At 55.2% G+C, this 26685-nt stretch overlaps 1 protein-coding gene across 9 annotated transcripts; it reads left to right on the forward strand.

Moving 5' to 3' along the window:
* Positions 1 to 283: 283 nt before the first annotated feature.
* KCTD15 (potassium channel tetramerization domain containing 15) lies at positions 284 to 19991 on the forward strand. 9 transcript variants are annotated; one of them, XM_063719441.1, is made up of 8 exons: positions 560 to 766; positions 2894 to 2989; positions 3811 to 3927; positions 4637 to 4729; positions 5357 to 5532; positions 11127 to 11271; positions 15468 to 15773; positions 17017 to 19991. In XM_063719441.1, the coding sequence occupies exons 4-8, from the start codon at positions 4664 to 4666 to the stop codon at positions 17173 to 17175; spliced, it is 852 nt and encodes a 283-aa protein (XP_063575511.1). In that variant the 5' UTR covers positions 560 to 766; positions 2894 to 2989; positions 3811 to 3927; positions 4637 to 4663; the 3' UTR covers positions 17176 to 19991. The 9 variants fall into 9 exon arrangements, with proteins under 9 accessions (XP_054394830.1, XP_054394828.1, XP_054394829.1 ...); XM_009232398.4 differs by lacking the exon at positions 560 to 766 and adding an exon at positions 1099 to 1236; XM_054538855.2 differs by lacking the exons at positions 560 to 766; positions 3811 to 3927 and adding an exon at positions 284 to 340.
* The last annotated feature ends 6694 nt before the right edge of the window (positions 19992 to 26685 follow it).

Below are 26685 nucleotides of genomic sequence, written 5' to 3' on the forward strand. Positions count from 1 at the left end.
GCCCGGGGCGCGGACCTCGGCCGCGGGGAGTCTTGGCTGCCGCCGTCTCCATCGCGCCGCGCGCGTAAAGGAAATGGCGCGTCTGGCCGCGAGCGGTCGGCCCGGTGCCCCCGCGCGTCCCCCGCGGCGGCCGACCGCGTGTCCGCAGACGTCACGGGAGACGGGCAGCGGGGCAGGGACCCTGGGAGGGCGGCCAGGGAGCGGGGGAGGGGCGGCCTGGCCCCCGGCTCCGCTCCAGCCCCGACCGACTCGCAGCCCAGTTTTTTCCCAAGTCCCGCCCCCAGCCCCGGGCGCCGCGGCGGCGGCTGCTCTCCTCTTTGTAACCGAGGAGTCAAAAAATGTGAGAAACGTGCCCTGTGTTACTTATTTGGGAGCCGAAAATTTATGCCCAGCTGAAAGCGCCCGGGGAAATATTACATCAGATGAAATGACAATGATTAAAATCAGCCTCTTCCCCGCCCCCTCCCCGAGCCCGGAGGAGGCCCGGGCGCCGCGTGGCTGGCCGGCCGGCGGGGGGCGGGGGGCTGGGCCGCGGAGGGCGCTGGGGCCTGGGCGCACCGCTCCCTGGAGGGTCCTGGCCGCGGCCCCGGCGGGAAGGCGCGAGCTCCGGGAGAGGCGGGTGGGGATCGCCCGGCGAAAGGAGGGGAAACGGCGCGTTTTTGTCGCCAGGCGCGGGCGCGCGGAGCTAATTGCGACTCTAATCCTCTGCCCCGCGGCGCAGCCGAGCCCCGAGCCAGGAGTCGCCGCGCGCGCCCGTTCGCGCTGGGTAATTTGGGGCCGGATCGCTGCCCTTTGAGTCTGGGCTGGGCCGCGGCGAGGCGCAGGCTAGGGGCTGGAGTGGGGGGCTGGTTTTCTCTCCAGCAAACGAGGGAGGCCGCCGGAGAGAAAGGAGGGAGGAGAAGAGGTGGGAGCGGCGGGAGGGCAGACGGAGAGCGGCGCGAAGAGGAGGCGGCGGCGGCGGCGGAGGCGGCGGCCGCGAAGAGGGGAGGAGGCGAGGGGAGGGTGGGGAGGGGAGGCCCCGGCGCGCCGCGCCGCGAGGGGCCGCGCGAAGCGGGGGCCGGGGCGGGAGGGGTGGGTGGGGGGAGGGTTGGGGGCGAGAGAGAAAGTAACTCCAGGACGAGACCGGAGCGACCCGCGCAGCGAGCATAGGCGGCGAAGCTGCGCCCGGCGCCCGAGACCGGCGGCTGCGGGGGGCGGGGGCTGCGCCCAAGCCCGATCTGCCGCTCCGGCTCCGAGGTAAGCCCAGCGCAGGCGGCCACCGCTCAGCGCCGCGCACCCCTGCCCCGAAGTGGCTGCGATACCGAGAAAGTCGCCCGGCCGGGGTCCGGACCTGGGCGGGGGCGGCCGCTTTGTCCCTCTGCTGGGCGGCGGGGGCTGGCGGCACGGGGGCACCCAGCACAAAGGCCTGGTGCGAGAGCGGGGTTGCCCACGTGGGCTGGTCCTGGCCGCGGGTGGACCCTCCCCACGCGGGCGGGCTCGGAGCTTCCTGCCGTGCGGTGTGTGTGTGTGTGCGCGCGCGCGCGCGCGTGTGCAGGTCCCCGCACTCTGGCCCCTGTTCTGGGCCGAGCGCCCTGCAGAGCTGGCGAGTTTCCGGGGTCAGAAACGGGCTAACGCAACTGGGGCTTCGGGGTGCACAAGGCCCGGCTTGGCGCCCAAAATCAGAGAAAGAAAGTGTCCAGTGGGACAGATGTGCGTTCTCTGACGCCCACCCCGAGTCCGAAACCTGGCAGGAGGGGCTGTCGCGCTGGTGGTGGTCCCGGGCGCGCAGGGTATGGGGCTGGGAGAGGGGCCGCGATGAGACGGGATAGCCGCCTGCAGATCCGGTTCCCCGCTGCCCGCCCGCACCCCCTGACCTGGACGCGCGCACCGGGCACACGCTCGTAAACACACCCGGGGGCGGACCCCCGCCGCTGCAGCGCCTTTCTGTCTTCCGGCGGCCCCCACCCCCGACTGCAGAAAGATAAGCTTCAAGTTTTCGCTCCGTATCTCAAATGTACATGAAGGAATTTAACTGCACAAGTGAATAACAGCATTAGTTTCAATTAATTTTTTTAAATCCCGGCAACAATAAACTTTGAGAACAAAAGCGCTTTTACGTCCTTAATTAGGCGAGCTTCCCATCTGTGGTCTCCAAGTGTCTGCCTCTTGATTTAACTTTGTCCCCGCCCCGCCTCCGCGACAACCTCTCCCAGCCCAGCCCGGCGCTTCGGGTGCCGCGGCCACCCCGCCCCGCGGCGCCTCCAGCCTTGGCCCAGCCGTCTCCCGTCGCCCCTAAGTTTACACCGGCCGGCTGGCTCCGCGGCGGAGGCGGAGCGGGGATGTGGGGAGGCTGGCTCGCACCAGGTGGCCCGCCTGCCTCTCCGGGGCCACCCCGGGACAATTGTGCAGGCCCCCAGGACTTTCGCCCCAGGCCAGCGCCCTGAGTGCGGAGCCGAAGGGAGCTCGAGAGGCGCCTTCTGTTTACCTTTTATGGTTAAAATAACAGCTTAGCAAAGAAGCGACTTCACGAAGAAGCGATTTAGTGAAATCGTCTCAAGCTGCCGCCGCTCAGCCAGTTTAATCACCCCCAGAGAGCCGAACAACTGCGAGCGCAATGGGACACAAAATCATTTTGTGTGTAAATGAGCGTGGCATTCTGCTCACTTCTCTCTGATCAGGCGGGCGGGGCTCGGCGGCGGGCGGGCAGGGACCCGGGTCTCCCGCCGCAGCTGGAGAAGCGGGTCACTACCGGGCCAGTTTGGAAACCTGTGGGCCCTCCCGACCGCTATCGCTGAGGCCACTGCAACAGGCGGGCCAGGGCGCACTGGGGCTGGGTGGTGGGTTTGATGCTGGTGCTGGTGGAATGAACTTGTATCTGTCACTGCACCCACTTTTGTGCTTTTGACTTAAGCAGTGGTCTCGGAAAGAGGGTCGTGGTCCCGCACGGATGCGCTTGTTGGGGGAAACCTTGGAGATTCACGGCAAGGCGTAAAGCCTGGGGCTTCCAGCGGTAAGTTTCTGGTTTGCCATGAACATCAGGTTGTGCTTGGGAGGGAAAAGGGGCTAAGAACAGGGTGGAGCGGCTTCTGTGATAGAGGCTTGGTGTTCATGTCACTTTGGAATAGTGTCCTGGTATTGGGGAAAACATCTTGCAGTCCGCTTTGATAGAATTTCAGCCAGAATTCCTTCCTGTTCCGTTTATCCTCAGCGCGTCTTCCCTTCTGACTCCTCCCCCAGCAGAGCCTCCTAGGGCAGGATAATCCATTCCTGAGGTCTGTTTTGGTTCTCAACTCCTTGAGCTAAGTGACCTGGTTTTGTTTTTTTAAGCTTCTAGAACTCAAGAATGCCAAAAGCAGTGGATTCTGAGTGCACAGGCCCCAGTGAGGGTATATATTAAACATCACTGTCTGCCCATTGCAACCTCCCACCCTAGTTTTATGTCAGGAAACTTGCCCGGGCACTCAGGGAGAGCAATGTTGCTTACATTTGCAGGATTTGATTCTCGTTGTATTAAAATTGGATATTGAATTTCAAGGCACAAATTTTGATCCCAGAGTTTTAATGGGAAAAAGCAATCCCATGGGTCCCAAGAATTTCAAGTGGTTTCTCTCTTAAAGGTTAAACCTTCGAGAGATGTCTAGGGTAGGTTTGTGGAAGCCAGTGTCTGTGGATGTGTGAAGGGGGTGACTATTCACGTGCAAATCTCCTTCCTCCCTTTTGAGACAGCTGTAAATCAGTGAACGGGGCTGCAGAATTCTGCCCCTCCTGCATAGGGCCTGCAAAGCGCCCCTGGGTGTGGCTTCCAGGGACTGAGGGACAATCTTATTTCAGGTGACTACGGCAGAGAGGAGAGTTACTGAGTGCCTCTGGGGAGGAGCAGTAGAAAGGGTCCATTGGCTGATCTGCTTGCTCTCTGCTTCCTCCTGGCCATCTCCTGATGCCTCGGGGGTATGTGATCCTGAGGGGTCTGGAATGCATTAGGCATAGACAACACCACTCTGGGAGTCTGGGGAGAAACTGTGAGGTACAGACTAGGCAGACAAAGACAGGTTTTCTCTGCTCTTGGGAGCCACAGAGAAGAGGTGGCTTCCCAAGTGACTTGCCCTCATCCATGTGCCTGGACTTCTGCTGAAAGGCTTCCCTGCTTCTGGCCAGATGCAAGCTGTATCTTATCCCCATGGGGATGGTATTAAGAGAGGTCCTAGGTTCCCTGGCCCATGGAGGGTGAGGGGTGTTTTCTGAGCCTTGGTCCACAAGGCTGTTACAAGAGGAGACATGCTTGGTAACATGGCTTGAAACAAAAATACCAAGAAAATCTGATTTGTTCTGAAACATTTTGGGGCAATAATGGTGAGCATATGTTTCAGTGCTGTCATTAGCCGAATTAGGAGACATGGAGCTGCCCAGAAAACACATGTGTGAGTGTGACTGTGTGTGTGTGCACGTGTGTGTGTGTCATCTGCTACAGCCTGGAGGCCTGCTTTGGGGTGTGGAGACAGATAGAGAGATAGTGGTGGTGGAGTCAATCAGGGAAGGCTGCATGGACCTTGCAGGGTCTCAGAGAGCATGCAGAAAGGACGATTCTAAGTGTCTTTGACCCCATGGTAGATGACTATGAGGAATAAGCCTTCTCTGGTTTTGTCGATGCCTCCCGCAGATACTCTGGGCAGGGATGGAAGCCTAGATGCCTCACCGCAAGGAGCGGCCGAGTGGGTCCTCGCTTCACACACACGGCAGCACCGGCACCGCGGTGAGCCTGCAGAGTGGGCTGGGTCCCTGCCGGGGGTTCCCTTTTTCCCTTCTTCCCCAGCGCCTGTTCACTGGTTGTCCATCCTTGGGGCCATGACACTCAAGGTGGCTGTTGACTGGCTGTAGGATTATGTATTTTTGAAACAAAAACGCTCTTAATTTGATGTGAAATTTACTACATGTATAAAACTCAACGCCTTAGGTGCTGAGGAAGTCACTAATTTAGAGGTGTCTCGTTACTGAGACCAACTTGCAAAAAACCCCTGAATCCCAATTCACAAATTGGTGATTCGTTTGTCAGGGGATATTTCACATCTAACACAAAAGCCCACGACCTTTAATTAGAATTTTGCAGTTTGTTTTATGCCCCTGGAGGCTGACACCTTGAAAAATTTTTTTTTTCTTGATTTCTTATTGCTAATAAGCATCTTTCTTTTTCCCTCTGGTACTTTGAAGAAAATGATGCAAATACACTTAATTACAGTGGTGGCCATAATTTGTCAGCTGAATATGTGATCAGGCACCGGCAGAAGTGATCTGATTAGATCTGTGATCACACTCTCAATAAAGGGAGTGCATGGCCGTGTTGTGGAGAAACTCTTGTGTTCCGCTTTGTTTCCATCTCTAGGAGGGAGGAAACATGTCCAGGCTGTCTCTCACCCGGTCGCCTGTGTCTCCCCTGGCTGCCCAGGGCATCCCCCTGCCAGCCCAGCTCACCAAGTCCAATGCACCTGTGCACATCGATGTGGGTGGCCACATGTACACCAGCAGCCTGGCCACGCTCACCAAGTACCCTGACTCCAGGTAAGAGTAAGCCCCTTGAAACATCAGGCATGTGTGGGTCAGGGCAGCATCTGTAATCTGCTGCCTGAGGGGTGGGGTCTCTCCCCCCTGTCACTCCACCCACCAGGGTCTCCAGGGTGCACAAGCTGACACAGCCTGAGGGAGCTAGGGTTGGGGAGTCCAAGTCTGCCTGTTGAAAGCTGCTATGCACAGAGGCTTGTGACCCTGACTTGGCGGCATTGGTAGTGCAAGGTGGAGCTCCTGACCCACCTGCAGGGGACTAAGGCTTATTCAGAGCCAGCCCTGCCTGAGCCTGCTGGCAGCGGGCAGGGGAGTCTCACGTACAGCGTGCTGCAGAGTCTCACGTGCCTTCAAGTCTCATGTGCAGCGGGCTGGGGAGTCTCGCGTACCTTCAAGGTTCCTCTGGAGCAAGACTTAGGCCTGGCCTCTGCAGGGGGTCATTTGTGAGTGATACTGAGTAGGTAAGTCTTGGGGGTATGGGGGTGGGTATTTAATCCTATTTTCTATTCCACCCCTGGGAAATTCACAAGGGGAGGGAGGAGGAGCTGTGGTGAGCTGCAGTGTGCCGTCTTTGTCATTTTCGGTGGCCACTGCTGGGCCCTAGAGGCTAGCAGCAGGCTTCCCTTGGAGCTGGTGTTGCAGTGACTAGCTAGGAATGAACCACATACCTCATCAGTGGATAAAGGGTCTCTGGCCAGGACCCTGGTTGGGGGCTCACAGGCACCCTCCATGCTGCTGAACTTACAGGCTGCCCAGGCCCTTGGGCCTGTGAGAGGTGCGGGGTACTGGGTGCTGCCAACTCTCCTGCTCTTCCCTGCAGGGTGTTTCTCTCCTGGGTGAGGGACCTGCTTTCCCTGTTGGCACGGCAGCAGGGCTGACCCGAGTAGGGTGGGTCTTGAGCAGCTTGCTCAGCCGAGGATGTTTGCTCCTGGCACAGAGAGGCGGTCATCGCTCCCCTGGGGCTGCTGAAGGCTGAGCGTGGGAGGGCCAAGGCTGTGGGCATCACCCCTGTGTTATGCATTTAAAATAACAGGAGGAGTTAATTAATCCCCCAGATACTGAGGGATCATCTCTGGGGAGCATACACGGCAGGCTGCATTGTCACTGGTGTGGTTCCTCAGAGCAGGGAGGATGGTAGTACACAGAGGTGGCTTTCCAAGCCTGTTGGGGCTGCAGGGGAACCCGTGCAGGGGCAGGCGTGGTCCTTTGAGGAGGAAAAACTGGAAATGGGTGCAGTGTCTAGTTCCAAATTCAGAGAGCCAGGGTACAGATGGTGACTGGTGTTCTAGTATCCCAGGTGGACAGAGACTCAGCCTGGGGCCCTGTGGCCTTGGGGCTTGTGGGGTGGGGACAAGAGCCATGGGGCCAGGTCAGCAGTGTTGGCCTGTGTGCTCACTCACAGAGCCCTGTCTAGGATGGGAGATAGATTCTGCTTATTTAATTTCCATTTTGCCTTCTGCGGCATTTCCGAGTTGTTTGAGATAGATCATCCCTTAATCGGTTGACGACGTTTGTGAGTGAAATTCATAAAACCTTTGCCCACAACCCTCTCTGAAGAGTGTTTCCCGAAATCGGAGAGTTGCCTGTCTGGAGTAATCACAGCCCAGGCCCTGGGGGAGGCGGGTGGGAGAGGCTTCTCATTCTGGGCTCTTGGCTGCTGCCTGAGAGCAGGAAGGCAGGGGGCCATCTCCCCCCACCCAGCCCCACTGTGCTGCTCACCCGTTGCTTTGTTCTGCGGTGTGGGATGTGCTCTCATGGGGAGCTAGGGCCCCTGTGGCCCTGTGATCTGGCACTTGGGACCCTCCTGGTGTGCCCAAGGGGTGGCAGTCTATGTTCGTTCTTCCTCAGGGCTGGGGCTCAAGGTGAATCTGTTGTTCTGCCTGGATGGCCTCTGGCTGCCGTGGGGGCACTCTGCAGGCCTGAGGCTTTGGACTAGAGGCCAGGGATGGCTGACCTGTAGGACAATCGGGACAGGGCCAGGGGGACCTGAGAAGTGGGTCAGGCAGCTGTGCTGGCAAGAGCCCCTCAGATCTCTCTTGTCCTTCTTGTAGTGGATTATTATAATATAAGCAGTTTTCCACCAATTCTGGAAAAAATCAATCTCACCTAGTGTCACTGATCTAGGAGACACCTGGAGATGGAGGACTAAGAGTGCTAAGGTCCTCAGGGGGTTTCTGGATGGTGGAGATGACCTGTCCTAGGCAGCATTGTAAAAGCTGGGACCTCCACCCTCGGCTCCCCTGAGAACTCTGCCTGGGCCTCTGGGTCTCGGCGGTTGGGGTGGCCTGGGTGCTGGAGAGTCTTGTGCTGGGTGCCTCCTCTGGTCTGCCTAGGAGCAGTCACTGGTCCTCACCCGAGACAGCCGAGCGCAGCCGGGGCTGGGAGTGGATTCCCTGGGCCGGCCCCCTTGCTGGTGTCCTGCCTGCTTGACCCCCGTTAGCTGCCGCCATCACAGCCACACTCTGACATCCATTCTGACTATGGGAAGCTTCAAATGAAGATGGCCAGGAGCTTCAGAACTCTTAAAACCTGGTGCCTGAAACAGCCAGGAAATTGGAGCCAGAGCTTAAAAAAAAAAAAAGGAAATAAGAAGACGAAGGCCATCCTGATGCTCCCGCTTGTGCACACAGGGCGGGTGGTTGGAGGCATCTTTTCTGCCCCTGAGGGTCCCAGCTGCTGCAGCGTGAACTGGCCACCTAATTCCATGGAGGACTTCGGAAGCCGGCCCCTCAAACCCTGCAACCTCTCTCAGAGGGTGGCCTGGGCCGTTTTCCACAGGGAACATGGAGCCCCTGACAGAGCTGGGAACTCATACCTGCAGGGCGAGAATGGCTGGGGGCTCCTCCATGGTGATTATCCTCACCTTTCCTCAACCTGCTCACGTCCTTGGCAGCCTCAGACGCCGAAGGCATGAAAGGCCTCTGTCCTGGGAGAGGCTGTACAGCTGCCGCTTGATCCAGGAGCCGATACTGAACCATGGAAAGATCTAGAATCAGCCTATCCTGAAATAAGGCAGATGGAAAACCTTCTAAACTTGGACCAATGAGACAACCTAGAACCCATCCAGCCCTGGAATGTGGGTGCATCAGGAGTCTTCTAGACCAACAGGACCAGCTAGAGCCTCAGCCAGACCTGACGTCAGAAGAGTTGGGAACTCAGCCAGGCCTAGAATGCTGCCTGCTTACATGGACTTTGGAGCTCCACTGGGAAGGGTGGGGAGAGTTCCCAGGGAGGCCGAGGGTTTGGATCTGCTGACTCACCTTGGATGTAGCTCTTACTTCCCACCGGTGCCACACATGGACCTCAGCCACCTGCCAACCACTGCCTATGGTATCTGGCAGCCTGGGCCAGACCCATCTGTCTCCAGGAATGCTGGGTGGCCCTCACTCTGACATCTGGATGCCCACGCTCTGCTAGGCCAGGTCCTAGGGCCTTTGTAACTGGAGCCAGCTGTGGAACCCACAGCCTTTCCAGCAGGGGCTGTGACCTGCAGTGCCATTGTCAGCAGGCCTAGGGGGCTGACAGGGCTCGTCGGCCTTTGGAGCTCCGAGATGAGTTGTATCTGGGTGGCTGCAGCTCTGGTTCCACAGACTCGGGCTCACAGCAGACTCTGACCTCCCCATGCCCATCCACGAGACAGCCTTGCCCTTTTCTTTCTTTCTTTTAAGCAACAGCGTTTGTCTTTCTCGGCCAGGCTGGAGTACGTGGTATGATCTCGGCTCATTGCAACCTCAAACGCATGGACTCAAGTGATCCTCCCACCTCAGCCTCCCAAGTGGAGTACAAATTCATGCCACCATACCCAGCTAATTTTTAAATTTTTTGTAGAGATGGGGTCTTGCTGTGTTGCCTAGGCTGGTCTCGAACCTCTGGCCTCAAGCAGTCCTCCACCTTAGCTTCCCAAAGTGCTGGGATTACAGGTGTGAGCCACGGTGCCCAGCTAAACCGTGCCCTTTATACTACCCTGCTAGGACAGAAACCTGCACCATGTTCCCAGAGACTCCATACCCGGGCAGACCATCATGGCTGATGCATTGAGTGTGCCAGGCCATCAGAGCATAGGATGGTGTGGACGGGAGGCCCTGAGGGCAGACTTGGGGGCTCTGACCCCCTCAGCTCCTGCCCAGCTAGTGTGTCCTGGGTGCAAGTGGCAGTGGGGCAGGGCCCTGGAGGCGGCTGACTTGGAGTGGACAGAGGAGTGGGCTGCTGTTGGAACAGGGGGCATCCCTGCAGGGGTCCCTGCTGGTGCAGGCAGAGAGTGAGGGGCTTAGGCTCCAGCTTGTGTGCAGGCTGGGCTGGGAAGCCTAGGTCCCAAGTTGGAGCTTCTGTTCTCCCAGCTGTGCAGAGAAGCTGCCACCTTGGTAGGGTCCTGCTGGGCAGGAGTGTGGCCCTGCCTGCTGAAGGATGTGGTGGTGCTGCCTTTGGGGAAATGATGCCAACTTCCCTCTTGTTCCCAAACCAAGCCCTTGGCTACTCCCACCCCTCTTTAGGGTTCCTAGTTATCCATAGCTTGACCTGGGGTCTGCCAGGGCAGTTGCCAAACCAGAGCCAGCCACCCTGGGTACTGGGGAGGTGGTATCAGCCCTGGCTCTGAGGCCTGGCTCCTTCTCCCTGGAGTGGACAGGGACAGGCATCAGGGGCTCCCCAAGACCCTTCTCCTGGTCTTGCATTTGTTAGAACCATTGCCCTTCAGAGGACAGGGTACCGGGGCACCTGCCTTCTCTCCAATCCCCATCCGCCACTACTAGGTGTGGTGTGCATACGCTCTGGCATATGTGTACATATGTATGCACTGTGGCGCATGTGTGTGCACGGTTTCTGTGTGCGTACACACTGGCGTGTGTGTATGCCTATGTTGTGGCATGTGTGCAAGGGCCCTGTTGCATGTGCGTGCTGTGGCACACTTGCCATTCCTCCTGTCTGCCTCTGTTTCTCCCCGTGGGCTCCCTGAGTGAGCGGCAGTGGGAGATTTGTGCTGTCATGTCTCTGGGTGCCTGGTGTTGACAGGTGTGTGTCCTTTCCTGGATGTGTCTGGGTCTGCGTGATATGTGTGTGTTGGGAAGGAAGGGACCGTGTGACCCTGTGCCTGTTGCACAGGCCTGTTGTCTCACACTCGTTTATATGGGTTGGGTGGGGAGGATGTATGTCCTGGCTGGTTTACTGGGTGTGTGGCTGTTGGCCGGGGTGTTGGATGGTTCATGTGCATTTTCTGGGTGGGTCTGTCTGGCAAGGGTGTGTGCACCAGGCCTGTGACCAGCTGGTTTGTGTGTAGGGGGTAAGGTGCCTGTGTCTTGCTATAGCTTTCCAGGCCTGTAACATAACATGTGTTGGCAGGCTGGTGTGTACAGCTGGGTGTGTCCCTCTCTGGCTGTGACTTGCGGGTGTAGGCAGGATGTGTGGTGTGTCCTGTTAACTGTAGCCTGGCTGCCCCAGGTGTGTGCAGATGTTGTCAGGCCTGGAACAGTTCCAGTCACCCATGTCAGGTCCCTCGCCCCTCCAGCCGTGTGGGCCCTAAGGAGTGGGGTCGGGGTGTGGGAAGACAGGCAGACTTGTCCCCATCCCTTCAGACATCCCACCTCGCCTGTCTCTCCCAGGATAAGCCGCCTCTTCAATGGCACTGAACCCATCGTCCTGGACAGTTTGAAGCAACATTATTTCATTGACCGGGATGGGGAGATTTTCCGCTACGTCCTGAGCTTCCTGCGGACGTCCAAGCTGCTGCTTCCGGATGACTTTAAGGTAAGTCCATGGCTGGTGGCCCCCCTGCACTGCCTGTGTGATGGCATTACACGGGGGACGCTGTGACTTAATAAATGGACCCCTGGTTGTCATGGTAACCATAAAAAGTTAAACGATGAAGCCGAGGGCTAAATCAGTTTTTCTAAACTAATTTTGTTTTCTCACATTTTTAGCTTATTTATCAGGGTATATAACAACAATTAAGCTGCAGAACGTACCCCAGCTGAACATTTGTCATGTTTAAGGATGGGCGCGTGCCAGGGTTATAGCAGTTAGAGGTTCATAAATCTGTTGCATCCGCTGAGGGCAGTGGCTCATGCCTGTAATCCCAGCACTTTGGGAGGCCAAGGTGGGTGGATCACTTGAGGTCAGGAGTCCGAGACCAACTTGGCCAACTTGATGAAACCCCATCTCTACTAAAAATACAAAAATTAGGCCTGGCGTGGTGGCTCACGCCTGTAATCCCAGCACTTTGGGAGGCCGAGGCGGGTGGATCACGAGGTCAGGAGTTTGAGACCAGCCTGGCCAAGATGGTGAAACACCGTCTCTGCTAAAAATAGAAAAATTAGCCAGGTGTGGTGGCAGGCCTGTAATCCTCAGCTACTCGGGAGGCTGAGACAGGAGAATCACTTGCACCCAGGAGGCAGAGGTTACAGTGGGCCGAGATTGTGCCACCGCACTCTAGCCTGGGCGACAGAGCAACACTCCATCTCAAAAAAGAGAAAGAAAAGGACGGCTGTAATTAGACTTCAAAAAATAAAGTGTAAAAAAAATGCAAAAATTAGCCGGGCATGGTGGCGGTTGCTTGTAATACCAGCCACTTGGGAAGCTGAGGCAGCAGAATCTCTTGAACCCGGGAGGTGGAGGGTGGAGGTTGCAGTGAGCCGAGATCACATCACTGCACTCCAGCCTGGATGACAGAGCAAGACTCTCTCTCTCAAAAAAAAAAAAATCTGTTCTGTGTTGGGCAATTTGCAGGGAGAAAAGCCCTGATGACCGAACAGATACCCTTTAAACAAAAGGTTAACCCCCAGGTCTCAGGGTGAGCCCGTCAGGGCAGGTGACCTGGTTCCCTGGGTCATGCCTCAGTGCTGAGTCCCTCCCACATGTCAGGGACTCTGGGAGGAAGGAAACTCAGGCCTGGGGTACACTGGCATGTATTAATACTAGCAAATGTCTGTCCTTCCTTCCTTCATTCCTTCCTCTATCCAGAGGACCAGTAGCCCTGGGGCCTTGTTTTTCATCCAACTCAGTTGCTGGGTGCCAGCCACTGAATTCAGGCTGAAAACAGTGAAACACACACACTAGGACCTGCCACACAACACTGAACAGTCTAGTGGGCAGACAGATACTGAACTGGAAGTCCATGTGACCTGGGCTGGGCGAGTTTGAAAGAAATGATGTTCATCTGAGTGGTGAAGGCAGAACGGGGCCAAACAGGTGTGAGGGCCTTGGTGCAGGGGGTGGGGGCGGCAGATGGCTTGATGCGTTCCAGAACTGGAAAGAAGGTGTCAAGCCTGGAGCTTTATGGACTGGGAGGGGAAGGTCAGGAAAGGAGGCTGCTGTTTGATGTCAGGACCTTGGCGGGTGGCCCAGTGCCTGGCATTTAACTCTGAATGCAGTGGAAGGGGTGTTTGCAGGGGAAGGGCAGTCAGATCTGCAAATTGGGACGATCTCTCTGGCTGTTGGGTGGGGAAGGAGGGAGGGAGGGGTGGGGGTGGGTGCAGTGAGGCAATTATGAATGAGGCCCCTTCCCCAGGCCAAGGGAGGCTGGGTGGAGGCTTTGGGTGGACCAGGATGGAGATAGAGAAGATGGAGCAAGGTGGCACTTCAGACTTCTGTTTAGTACAGGCACAGTGGCTCACTTGATCATCCCAGCAGTTTGGGAGGCCGAGTGGGGAGTATCCTTTGAGGCCTGGAGTTCAAGACCAGCCTGGGCAACATAGCAAGACCCTGTCTATACAAATTTTTTTTTTTTAATTAAAAAAGGCCGGGCGCGGTGGCTCACGCCTGTAATTCTAGCACTTTGGGAGGCTGATTTAGGTGGATCACCTGAGGTCAGGAGTTCGAGACCAGCCTGACCAATATGGTGAAACCCCATCTCTACTAAAAATACAAAAATGAGCCGGGCATGGTGGTGTGCACCTGTAGTCCCAGCTACTTGGGAGACTGAGACAGGGGAGTTGCTTGAACCCAGGAGGCGGAGGTTGCAGCGAGCTGAGATCGCACCACTGCACTCCAGCCTGGGCGACAGCGAGATTTCATAAGTAAGTAAGTAAATAAGTAAATAAATAAATAAGCAAGCAAGCAAGCAGCAAAAGCACATGGTTGTGATAGTGTAAAGGGCCTCTTGCAGGTGCCCCAGGGCTTGTGGCTTGAATTCTGAGTTGGTAAGTCGAGGCCCGGGGTGGACCAGGCTGTGGGAGTGGGGTTTCTGCCCCTGCATGGGAGAGCTGGTGGGGCATCAGATGGAGAAATTCTGGGCCATGACAAAAGATGGGGTTGTCTGGCATGCAGTTGTCATTTAAAATCTCAGGCGAATGGCCAGGAGAGGTAGCTCACACCTGTAATCCCAGTGCTTTGGGAGGCCAAGGCAGGAGGATCATTTGATACCAGGAATTCCAGACCAGCCTGGACCCTGTTATTGTTATTATTATTATTATTATTATCCTGGCATTATGGCTCATGCCTGTAGTCTCAGCTGCTCGGGAGGCTGAATCAGGAGGATCCCTTGAGCCTGGGAGTTCAAGGCTGCAGTGAGATATGATCACATCACCGCACTCCATTCTGGGCTACAGAATGAGACTCTGTCTAAAAAAAATAAAATAAAAATCTCAGGAGCAAGTGAGAGTGGAGAGAGCAGAGGCCCAGGATAGAGCCCTGAGGAGCCCTTGTATGGGGCAGGAGAGGCAGGATGGGCCACTGACCAATGACAGGCCCAGAGGTCAGGGTTAGAATCTAGGCCTCCCTCCAGGCGGTTCCAAAAGCCAGGACCAGCAGGTGGAAGGGACTTAGGGCCTGTAGGTCAGGGGGCTGGGCTTCCTTGCCTCTTCCTCAGGCGTGAGTCATGGGACCTATGGGACCTTGGCCACTGCCAGGGGATTGGGCGTGTGTGAGCATGTATGGTGTGCATATGTGGCCCAAGGCCTGGGGCCACTATCAGCGCCTGAGGGACAGTCTGTGTGAGCCTGCTCAGCCCAGAAGAGGGCTGCCTGGCAGGGGGCGGGCTTCCCCTCCCTGGACACTTTATCACACTCTGCCTGTTTGGGCAGGGGCTGGGCCAGGCACTTGGCACATTTTGCATCCTTTGATCCTCACTTTCATTCTCTGAGCTGGTTGTTTATGTCCATTTTATACATAAGGGAACTGAGGCCGGGCGCAGTGGCTCACGCCTTGGGAGGCTGCGGCAGGTGGATCACATGAGGGCAGGAGTTCAAGACCAGCCTGGCCAACATGGCAAAACCCTGTCTCTACTAAAAATATAAAAGTTAGCCGGGTGTGGTGGCAGGCACCTGTAGTCCCAGCTACTCGGGAGGCTGAGGCACGTTAATTGTGGAGTTTGCTGTAAGCCAAAATCGAGCCACTGCACTCTAGCCTGGGTGACAGAGAGAGTCCGTCTCAAAAAAAAAAAAAAAAAAAAAAAAACTGAGACGCTCAGTTAGTGAGGTATAGAGGTTTAGAGGTCTCAGGGCAGGTTGATGATGAAGCTGAAAATCTGACCCAGGCAGGCCTGGCTGGAGAAGAACTTTTTTTGCTTCCGGGTAGGCTGTGAGCTCCTCCAGGATCGGCACAGGCCCAGCTGCTCTGTGCCCAGCATGATCTCTTCTCTCGGTGGGATTCTAAGGCAGCAGCAGGTCCCCAGGCATAGGCACAGCCTCGTCCTTTAGTGGAGCTTCCGGGTCTTTCCATGGGGAGGCTTCACTGCCCAGTGCCTGGGGCCAGATGGAAGGGCTCAGGGGGGCTGGCACAGGTGCACATCAGCGGCTGCCCTTGGGACAAGGCTAGGTTCTTTATACTTGCAAACCACTCAGTTGCCCCATCTGTACAATGGGTGCAACCGGCCCAGTCCACACAATGCCCTGGGAGTCGCAGTTCCTGCAGAATTGGCTGGAACCGGCAGGCCGCCTCCCCTCTCCCCCTTCCCCCACCGCCCCTACCCCGACACCTACATCAACACCTTGTGCGCCTGTCCCCAGGACTTCAGCCTGCTGTACGAGGAGGCGCGCTACTATCAGCTCCAGCCCATGGTGCGCGAGCTGGAGCGCTGGCAGCAGGAGCAGGAGCAGCGGCGCCGCAGCCGGGCCTGTGACTGCCTGGTGGTACGCGTCACGCCCGACTTGGGCGAGCGGATCGCACTCAGCGGCGAGAAGGCCCTCATCGAGGAGGTCTTCCCTGAGACCGGAGACGTCATGTGCAACTCCGTCAACGCCGGCTGGAACCAGGACCCCACGCACGTCATCCGCTTCCCGCTCAACGGCTACTGCCGGCTCAACTCGGTACAGGTGAGGGCTGCGCGCTGCCCCCTCCCCGCTGCACCCCCGGCGTCCGCGGAGCCCTCCAGGGGCAGAGTGAGCTGGAGGGAGGCGCGATCCCTGAAATGGTGAAGCCCTCCGTGCCATCCTACAAAAAAGGCAACAATGTGTCGATGCATAATTTATGTCCCTCTCATAATTAAATGATGGCGCCTGGGGGATGGGCTTAAAAAAATCGATCTGTACTTTTTTTTTTTTTTTTTCCAAAAGGATGTTCTATAAAAATGGCCCAGAGTATTTTCAACAAAGCGTGCTTCATTTGACACCCAGAGTCTGACTTTGGATTCGAATTAAACCCAGGCAACAGGCGAGGCAGGACAGAGGCTGAGTGGAAAGGTGGCCTGGAGCCCCTTCTCTCTCCCTGCTGACCTGGGAGTCGCAGGCACCCACCAGCTGCGAAGAGAATCCCTGGACCGGCTCTTCCTGGATGGGTCCAAGAATTGGACAGCTCACATGGAGTGAGGGCCTATTTTCCAACAGCTCTTCGCAGACCCAAGAGCTTGGCACATTTCCGGGTTAGGGTGGAATGGGCTTTGCAGGGAAGAGGGCCCCCTGTGCACGCATTCCACAGCCTGTCGGTCAGAACTTGCTAGTTGCAGGAGGCGGGTGTTACACGCAGTCATCAGACCTCACCCTCACAGAGGCACAAACCCACATAGTTGTGGACGCCTGCAGAGACTCAAATATTTAGAGGACTTCTCTTTTTTCTCTCCCTCCAGAGCTCCCACGAGCTGATGCACCCCCAGGCTTCAAACCACCTGGAATGCACAGCTCAGGGAAGCCGGTGGATGCCTAGAGGCTGAAGGACAGGGAACTCTCCATTATTGGGGCAGGACTCAGTTAGGGAGGACGCTTGGGGCCATGTGTCTGGAGAGAGGGCGTAGGTTACACCCTACAGAATAAAGAAGGGACCCAGAGGCTCTTTTTGCCTCCCGGAATCAAGGCCCTGAGGGCAGCAGGATGGTCGCTTGGGTGGGGTCGTCCAACTGGGTTTGGTAACCTGAGGGGTCACTGGGCCTGGCAACTTCTGTCCCTCTGGTGGTGGAACCCAGCACGTGGTTCTGTAGGGACCTTTGTCGGTGAGCGAGACTGAGATCGTCACAGGAGAAGGTGCTCTGGCTGGCTGCCCCAGCAGGCACCCACTTGCCTGCCAGGCCAAGCCAGGTGTCCTCTTGCAGCTTGGCCTTGATGACCTCTGTTTCTTCCTGGGCAGGTCCTGGAGCGGCTGTTCCAGAGGGGTTTCAGTGTGGCTGCGTCCTGTGGGGGCGGCGTGGACTCCTCCCAGTTCAGCGAGTATGTGCTTTGCCGGGAGGAGCGGCGGCCGCAGCCCACCCCCACTGCTGTTCGAATCAAGCAGGAACCCCTGGACTAGGCCCTGCTTCAGTGCCCACCTGGGACCCCCCAGGGACCTGGAAACAGTGCTGGGGAGTTCTGCCTGTGTATACTTGGCCGTGGGCATGAGACCGAGGGTGAGGCTGGAGGGTCCAAAGCTGGCCCAGCGAGTGCCAGGGCCCCAGGTGTCATGGCAACAGAACGTAGGATGCTGGAGGCATGCCTGCAGAAGGACTGTTGATGTGACCCAAAGATGCAGCGGTGGGAACTCGGCTGCCAGCTCTCCCAGCCCCTCAGCTTCCCAGCCTGGCGCAGCAGCCTCTGAGGCCCCGGGGCCTGTTGGGGCGGGGTCGGAAGAGCCGTCTGCACCTACTTCAGAGGAGCTGTTTATCCCTCTCCACGCGGGGCAGACTCTGGCGGGTCTCCTAGCGTCTGAGATGGCTTATTTTTCTACAGTATTTAAAATGGATGCAACCCTAACTGCAAAAGTCAGAGAGGCCGACAAGGACCAACGCTTCTTTATCTGGTGCTCAGTTCTCAGTCGGACGTGCAGCATGGCTGCAGGGTGGACCAGCTGCCTGGCATTCAGGCCCAGATGCCTGCAGGGCTGGGGCTCTCGGGACAGATGCAGGGATGTGTGCTGCAGGGCTGCTGGGAGGAGAGTGGTGGGGGCCTGAGGGCTGAGTGACTCTGTAACCACCTGAGACCTTCACCTTTGCTGCCGTTGGGGGCTCAGGCTGCACTCCCCAGGTCACCTGAGCTCCTGCTGCCCTGGGGCTTCCGGTCCTGTCTGTGGACTGGCACCTGGGCTACTGGAGAATTCTCCTCCCGTTCGGACCAGCCTCAGGGCTGCACCTTACCTCAGGAATGGGCCCCACCATGAAGGGGCCCATCTGTCAGCAGCGTCTTCTAGGTCCCCAGCTCAGGGAGCCATCCCCAGCTCCAGTTTTCTCATGTGAATATGCACAGTTTTAATTAACGTTGTTACGCTAGCCTGCCGATGAGACCCAGACACAGGCAGACCTGGCGCTCTTGACCCCCGATTCCAGTGAGGACTGGCCCTGAGGAGTCCTTGCAGACCTGCTGCCTCCCCCAGGACAGGCCCAAAGATGGACCCTCCCCCCCGGCCTTGTGACAGCTCCCCAAGTGTTCTCCAGTGGAGAAACTGCAGAGGACTGGTGGGCGGGGCTCCCCAGCCATCACCATCCTGTGTACAATGGCTGTAGACTTGTATATGGCTCCTTTAATACTGTAAAGATGCTGATGTACAATTGTCGTGCGTTTGTGTGAACACATTGCATTCCTAGTCCATGCCATAAATGATGCTCTCAAGCAAAAGACTGGAGGCTCAGTCCTGTGCAGAAGCAGCAGCCGGACTCCCGCATTCGATGTTGTGCAGGGAGGTTTGGGGGTGGAACGGATTCCTCCCTTGGATCCTTCAGTTCACATCGAGGAATAACCCGCAGCGGTGGTGGGGGAAGGTCAGTGGCTGGGTCCTGAGCTTGGTGTTATTAATTGCATTTGGGTGCCTGTCCCCTCAGGGCAGCACAGATTCTGAATTCTGATTCACAGCCCCTAGCCAGATGGGAACTTGGAAAGAGACAGAAGGCGTCTGGGTGCTTTTGAACCCTGTCTCAAATGTTTGGGATTTTCTGTCTCACTGTTCTTTGGTTGGGGATGATGTCCTCTTTAGACCCCCACGTAATGGTATGAGAAGGTGGCAGGCGGTGGCTCAGCCAGCCAGGGGGGACTGAGTCATGCAGCCAGCGTGAGACCTGCAGTTCACCTAAGCACAGAATGAGATCTCAGTATGCCTCTATGTAAACAGATTCACATAGGCCTCCAATTTCAATGAGACCTTTTGCATTTTTTCTCAAAGCCCTTATGTTCTAACCCATGAGAACCATTTTACCTGCCCCCTAAGGGCCACCAGCTTCGACCTGCCTCAGGGGATGGCAGCACAGACCAGCCGCTCCCTGTCCAAGGCCGCAGAGCAGACGCCATCCCACTGTACAATTGAATTTGCTGGACAAACTTGGTAGGTTTCTCTGCTTAGCAACGAGCCTATAGTTGGCACATCTGCGTTTTGGCATCTGAGGCTCCCATCTGAGTGGAGGAGAAAGTGTTGTGTTTATTAGCAAGGAAGTCTTGTGAAAACAGCTCGCTGCTGTGTGTGTTTATGGATCTTTCTGATATAACAGCCAGCATGGTTACCGAGTGGTAGAGATTCTCGAACATTCTCAAACTCTCTTTTTGGGTAAATCATTGTGCTAAAAATAAAATTTATTAATAAAGAAGGGGAAAAAGGAGTAACTCTACTTGACTAAATGTTACTCTAATTTATTTATTTCTTTACTGATTAAGTAAAACCAGGAAGTACGATTTTACATCAACCAGAGAATTTCTGAATTTATAGGGAAACACTATGTTCCCATAATGATGCTATAATTCTAATATATCTAGTCCCCATAAACAGTAAGTACAAATTATCATTCCTTTAAAGCATTTTTACACTTCCTGGAATGAGTATATTATAAGCAATCTTTTGTCAAATGCCAGCAGTATAAATGTTATTTCTGCTCTTTGTAAACCTCAAAACTCATTATTCTTGATTATAAGCAACTGGACAGAACCATGCCAAAGCTTCCCAGTTTCCCGCCAAACCCCTGCCAGTGAGTGCAGAGAACTCGCAAAGCCACAGCAGGCGGCCTCAGCCACCGTCCCGCTCACAGGGGGCCCAATGCCAGGTCACAACACTAAGAATATCTTTCAAAAAATGTGTCTTTTTTTTTTTTTTTTTTTTAAAGCTACTGCTTGACTGTTCCTTAGAATAAATAAAGGATATTTTATAAATTACAGCTCTAGCCCTTGGTTTGTAATTCACGGAAGCAGCCACAATCAGGTACTCCAGCATTGGTCCTCGGGAACCACCACTCCCCACACTTGGGACCTGGTGTGGCTACTGAGTAGGACCTTAACATCCCAAGTCCCAAATCCCAAAGCTTCCTGATTTGAGGACCGACCAGAGAGCAGCAGCATTGTCTCTAGGCGCTCAGTGCACATGCTGTTGGCAGATCTGGGGGGAAGGTGGTACAGGCATGGCCTCCCTTTACCTCTCCAGACCCCCAAGCCTGCACTCAAGTGTTCAGGCTGTGATGAGCATGTTGCACTATGTTGGTATTGCATACGTATATATCTGTGAAGCAAACCACTAACATTTAAAAGAAGGAAAGTGGGCGGGTCACAGTGACTCATGCCTGTAATCCCAACACTTTGGGAGGCTGATGCGGGAGGATTGCTAGAGCACAGGAGTTCAAAACAAGCCTGGGCAATTTGGTGAGACCCCATCTCTACAAAAGAATTTAAAAATAAGCCACTCATGGTGGCATGTGCCTATAGTCCCAGCTACTCAGGAGGCTGAGGTGGGAGGATCACTTGAGTTCAGGAGGTTGAGGCTGCAGTGAGCCATGTTCACACCACTGCACTCCAGCCTAGGCAACAGAGCAAGCCCCGTCTCAAAATAAATAAAATTAAAAAGAGAAAGCACGGCTGGGTGTGGTGGCTCACACCTGTAATGCCAGCACTTTGGGGCCGAGGTGGGTGGATCCCCCGAGGTGATGAGTTCAAGACCAGCCCGGCCAACATGGCGAAACCCCATCTCTACTAAAAATACAAAAAAAAAAAAAAAAAAAAAATTAGCCTGGCGTGGTGGCATGTGCCTGTAGTCCCAGCTACTCAGGAGGCTGGGGCATGAGAATCGCTTGAACCCGGGAGGCAGAAGTCGCGGTGAGCCGAGATCACACCACTGCACTCTAGCCTGGTGACAGAGCGAGACTCCATCTTAAAAAAAAAAAAAAAAAAAAAAAGAAGCACAGATGTGAGAAATGGGGAAACTATATCCATTGAGCCACTGACCAAGATAATATTTAACTTGACTAAGCCCAGCAGAGCCTGCCCACTTCCCCTCCCTAGAGGCCAACCCACGTTCTCGGGGGAATGCTGTCTGCCAAGATGGCCCCATCCCATCAAGCCCTGCCTTCCCTCCTGATTCTCCAGAGACAGGAAAATGGCTGCATTAGCCCTGGAAGATACTCAATTTCTCCTAAGTAGATGACAAGGTGGAAAATACAAAAATGGGAAACTGCCAGGGGATATTCAGTTGTTCAAAACAATGGGGAGGTCTAGACAGAGCTAGAGGAACAACTGATGGCCAGAGAAGGCAGCCGCTGGCCTGGATGGATTCTGACATCTGGGCTGATGTAGCTGTTGTAGGAAGTAGGATGTCACAGTTTGATGGCCATCTCAAGGGGGGTAGGCAATGTGTTTAGCCACAAGGCTCAAGTCAGCCAAGTAATATTGGTCTTGTCACATGTGTGACGAGAATGTGGGTGGCTCTCTTTGCTCACCCCAACCCCACCCAAAGGAGGAGTTTCCTTGTAGAGAGAGGGCTTGCCCTCACCTGGAGATCAGGGGCTGGCAGCCATCTTATCTCTGATGGGAGATTTGATGTGGAGTTACCTGCATTGAAGAGTCTGGGTCACTCTATAGGGTAAAAGCCCACATCGTTAACTGCCACAAATTTTAAAATTATCTACAAATGGATCTGCTTAGAATGAATGGTAAGAATAGGATCAGGTGCAGTGGCACACACCTGTAATCCCAGCACTTTGGGAGGCCAAGGTGGGTGGATCATTTTAGGTCAGGAGTTAGAGACCAGCCTGGCCAACATGGTGAAACCCTGTCTCTACTAAAAATACAAAAATTAGCCAGGCATGGCGGTGCGTGCCTGTAGTTCCAGCTACTTGGGAGCCTGAGGCAGGAGAATTGCTTGAACCTGGGAGGCAGAGGTTGCAGTGAGCCGAGGTCTCACCACTGCACTCCAGCCCGGGTGACAGAGTGAGACTCCTTCTCAAAAAAACAGAAAAAAAAATAATGGTAAGAATAGAAAGATGATGTTAATGCATATGTGTCAAAAGCAGCTCCTGCATTTATTAGTGGGAGGTTTCTCATTAGATCAAATGAAGTTTCTTGTCAGTATCCAGAGAAACCTACAAAGGCATCACAAAGATAAAGCTCTAATGTCCAACATAAAGCCCGAGACAAAAGATGGTCTAGGGCACCTGCTTGGAGGAAGGTTATCCAGGAACAACTGTATTTAGGTTGAACTGCTAAATTCACCAACTAGGGCAGAGAGGCACAGAAACATTCCCTCCAGAACCCCTTTCCATTAAGAGTTCACTCCTGTCACCACATTCTAGGCAGCCCCGATGTTCTCTGGAGGACCGGTGAGGTAAGGTAATGCTTTGTGGACCAAGAGAAAGAAAAAAGTGTTGGTGACAGCTAAGGACAGCTTCCTGCCAGCACCAAGACTAGCGCTGATGTTCTCTTAGAAGCACCAGAGTTTTCTAAGGTGACCCAAATGGAACACAACCCCAGGGAAGGTTGAAGGTCAGAAAAGAAGAGCGCGTCCCTGCTCTTTCTGGATCTCACAACCAGCGAGTTCTCGCAGCCATAGCCTCTGTAAGCCCAGGGACATTTCTCTGTGAGCTTTCATTGGAAGGGAAACCCCAGCCCCAGAGAAGCCTACCCCGCCACATCCCAGGCTAATCCCTGGATCTGGTTCAGGAGCTCTCTTCCTGCAAGCCCCAAAGCTAGACAAGCAGAGCCCTGCCAGGCCCATGGTGAGGTCTACAGACCTAGGAGCTGCAGGCAGGGTTGGGGGCTCGTTCCTGGGGAGGGGCCCACCCCTGAGGTTGTGCATCCAGGCACAACCTCAGGGGTAGCTGTTTACCCACAGGGAAAAAGAACCTTCTGTGTTATCTCCACCCCCAGTGGAAGGATATGTTGAGCAGAGTTTTTGCTTTTTGAGGAAAAGTCATGATTTGGAAAGGGGCGCTGATGTATCTGTTGAGGCTTTGGATGTTGATTTGCAAAGGGTCCCTGCTTCCCTGCAAAGATCCTTATCTTCACAACCACCCAAGAGCACCATTTATTGGTGACCAGCATATGCCAAGCACTGCAGGTGCTTGGGAGGGCAAGATAGCTCATGAGGCTTGGAGCAGACATTTGTTTATGCACAGGAATTGTTCACTTTTTTTCTTCTCCTTTTTTTTTTTTTTTTTTTTTTTTGTGAGACAGGGTCTCACTCCGTTGCCCAGGCTGGAGTGCAGTGGTGCAATCTTGGCTTACTGCAACCTCTACTTCCTGGGTTCAAGCGATTCTTGTGCCTCAGTCTCCTGAGTAGCTGGGATTACAGGTGTGCACCACCACGCCCAGCTAATTACTGTATTTTTAGTAGAGGCGGGGTTTTGCTTTGTTGGCCAGGCTGGTCTTGAACTCCTGGCCTCAAGTGAGCCTCCCACTTTGGCCTCCCAAAGTGCTGGGATTACAGGTGTGAGCCATTGCGCCCAGCCAGGAACTGTTTACTTTCAATTGTGTACTTGAAGCTCTGTAAATTTAACAGGAAGAGAGACTACATTGCAGTTTTCCACTTCGTCATGACACTGAACATGGATTACCCCAAATGCATTGATTTGCATGTAGAGAGAACCACCTCTCAGACCTCAAGACTAGTGTCTCCATAGCAAAGGAAGCTTCTGTGAAATTCTAATGAGAGACCCAGAGAAAGAGGCAGGCACACTCCCGGGGACACACAAAGGAGAGGGGTTAGGGGTCAGCTGCATTTGGGGTTTTGTCTTTATTTCCATTACACAGAACAGCCAGTCCCGACAGCGCCCAGGCCCCACAGGACAATGCTGTTCCTGGACCCGGAGCCATGGCCGTGGAATAAGAGCTAGGTCATCAGGGCCTCCTCCTAGGATCCTTCTTAACACAGAAATCACAAACAAGGCCAAAGTCTTAAAAAGCAGAGCCTGGGAGGGGCAGGGACGCCCAAGCCACGCTGGGGCCCGGGAGGACTCCAGCCCTGCCCGCGGGAGAACCCAGGCCGCGCATCCCTGGGTTGGACGGCATCACCAGCCGTAGCTGGGCCAGGCCTGCTGCTCGAAGCCCGTGTCTAGGATGTCACCAGAGCTTCCTTTTCTGTGTCCTGGACCCGGTTCAGGGCCCCCGAGGAAGCTGCGGTTTGGGGCGAGCCGATTGCACCGGCAGGGCCGGGCTGCTGCTCCCAGGGCTGACGCGGGCCACGCCCTCCTGGACGCGGACACACCCCCATTTCCCCGGGCCCACAGAGCCACGCCTGGCCCTGCAGCCAAACAGCGGGAAGGCAGATTGGTACGAGTAGGTACAAGGTCCTGGAATTCTCGCCCGGTTGCCACACACTACACGGAGCATAATTGGGGGAGGTTGTGCAACTGCCCGGGAAGCCGGGGCTCGCAACGAGGGCTCTCTCCAAGTCCCCATCACAGGCCTCCAGGGAGCCTCAGGACAGAGCCTGACGCCACCTTCGGGTGACATCGATGGCTTCGCTCTGGCAGAGGAGTAGTGTGGCTTTGCCGAGGACTGGAGAGCCCAGGTCCCCGCAGGGCCAAGGGGAGGGAGGGCTGGCGGAAGGGGCCGCGCCCACAGCCCCAGGTGGCAGCAGCGGCGGTGGCGGTCCCGACTGGCAGAGCCTAACGAGAACAGGGCCTATCCCCAAGGGCCCCGGGCTGGACGCAGACCAGATCTCGCAGGAGTAGGCTGGGAGGCGCCTGCCGGAGGCCGGAGGCTGACAGTCCCTTTCCTATCCTATGGGTCTATTGTGGGCCCGCGGAGCCCCCATGGGTGGGTCCATCCCCGGGCCCAGTGAGTCACTTCCTCAGGCCCCGGAGGCCTTCGTGGAAGGTGCCTCCCTTTCCGGCAAAGCATCCTTTGTTCTCCTGCTGGCTTTGCTTCCCAATCCTCTCTGAGCTGCAACCTTGAGGGTTTTAGGGGCACCAAGCTCCCAGGCGCACAGAGGTGGGCTTGGGTGCCACCTGGAGAGCGGGCTGTAGAAGGCTGCAGCTGCTTTCTTGCTTCCTTAGTTCCCTGCCCTCTCAAGGCCCAGGCTCTCCCACCTCCCCAGACGTCTGGGGAAACCCCCACTGCCCTGCATAGGCTGTGGTGTGCAGCCTCCGGACTGCAGATCCTGGAGGCGCATGAGGAGGGAGGGAGGTTTGGATGCTCTCGCCCTGGCCAGCACCGCTCTGAGCTGCTGAACTGGCCTCAAGGCTTCTTTTGCATCAGGGAGAGGCTTCCGGCACCATCACTGGCACTCCTCCTTCCCACTCCCTTTAGCCTCCCCCAGTTCTCATGCCCAGGTGGAGGAACCCGTGTAGAAGCCCAGCCCAAGAAGGGAATTCATCAAAGCACCTTCCCACACAGCCTCTAGTTTGCCTCCTCTCCACTCCCACCTTCCAGCCTCAGCCTGGCTAGCCACGTGGGGGGCTCCTGTGCCAAGCAGTGCCCAGCCTGCCGGGTGAGGGAGCAGCCCTGCACAGAAGGCAGCTGACTACCATACACATTACATGTGTGGAGAGCACCAGCCTTGCAGCCTGGCGAGGCTCTTGCTTTGAAGAAATAGAAGACTAATTATTATTTTTATTTATTTATTTATTTATTTATTTATTTATTTATTTATTTTTGAGATAGAGTCTTGCTCTGCCACCCAGGCTGGAGTGCACTGGTGTGATCTTGGCTCACTGCAACCTCTGCCTCCCAGGTTCAAGTGATTCTCCTGCCTCAGCCTCCCGAGTAGCTGGGATTACAGGCGCCCACCACCACGCCTAGCTAATTTTTGTGTTTTTAGTATATGTGCTGCTGAAGTGAGCATGAATTTTTGTGTTTTTAGTACAGATGGGGTTTCACCATGTTGGACAGGCTGGTCTTGAGCTCCTGACCTCAAGTGATCCACCCTCCTTGGCTCCCCAAAGTGCTGAGATTACAGATGTGAACCACTGCACCCAGCCAGAAAACTAATTTCAAAACAAAAACAAAAGCACCCCTGTATGCACAGATTCTCAAATTGTATTTACTATTGGCAAAGAAAGGAAGGGGGCCCCTTAGTGTCCTAAAACCAGGAGAGATGAAATCGATTATGGAACATCAGTTGATGAAATACATTTATCCTTCCACAAATGTCTACTGAGTGTCTGCAATCAGCCTGGTTACTGGAGGCCAGGCTCTGAGTCGTGAGTGTCCCATGAATCACCAGCTCTCCAAACCCTGACATCTAACACCACCCATTTCCCACCTCCCCCAGGAAGAAACAATATTTAATAGTTTCATTTACACAGAAAAAGAAGGTGCAAGCTCTCTCCCTAAGGAAGAGCCAAAAAGCAGCCTCAACTGGCTCCAGAGGCTGTGCTCCTGGATTAAAAACAGAGATTAGTGTATTGGTTTCCTCTTGTGGCTATAACAAGTTACCACAAATGTGGCTTAGAAAAACACTTTTTTTTTTCTTTTTCTTTTTGTAGAGACAAGTCTCCCTGTGTTGCCCAGGCTGGTCTTGAACTCCTGGACTCAAGCAATCCTCCCACCTTGGCCTCTCAAAGTGCTGGGATAACAGGTGTGAGCCACCATGCCTAGCCCAACACTGATTTTAAGATGATACATTTTCATCTTACAGTTCCAG

Source organism: Pongo abelii, chromosome 20 (genome assembly GCF_028885655.2).
Source record: "Pongo abelii isolate AG06213 chromosome 20, NHGRI_mPonAbe1-v2.0_pri, whole genome shotgun sequence".
In the NCBI taxonomy this organism is placed as follows: domain Eukaryota; kingdom Metazoa; phylum Chordata; class Mammalia; order Primates; family Hominidae; genus Pongo; species Pongo abelii.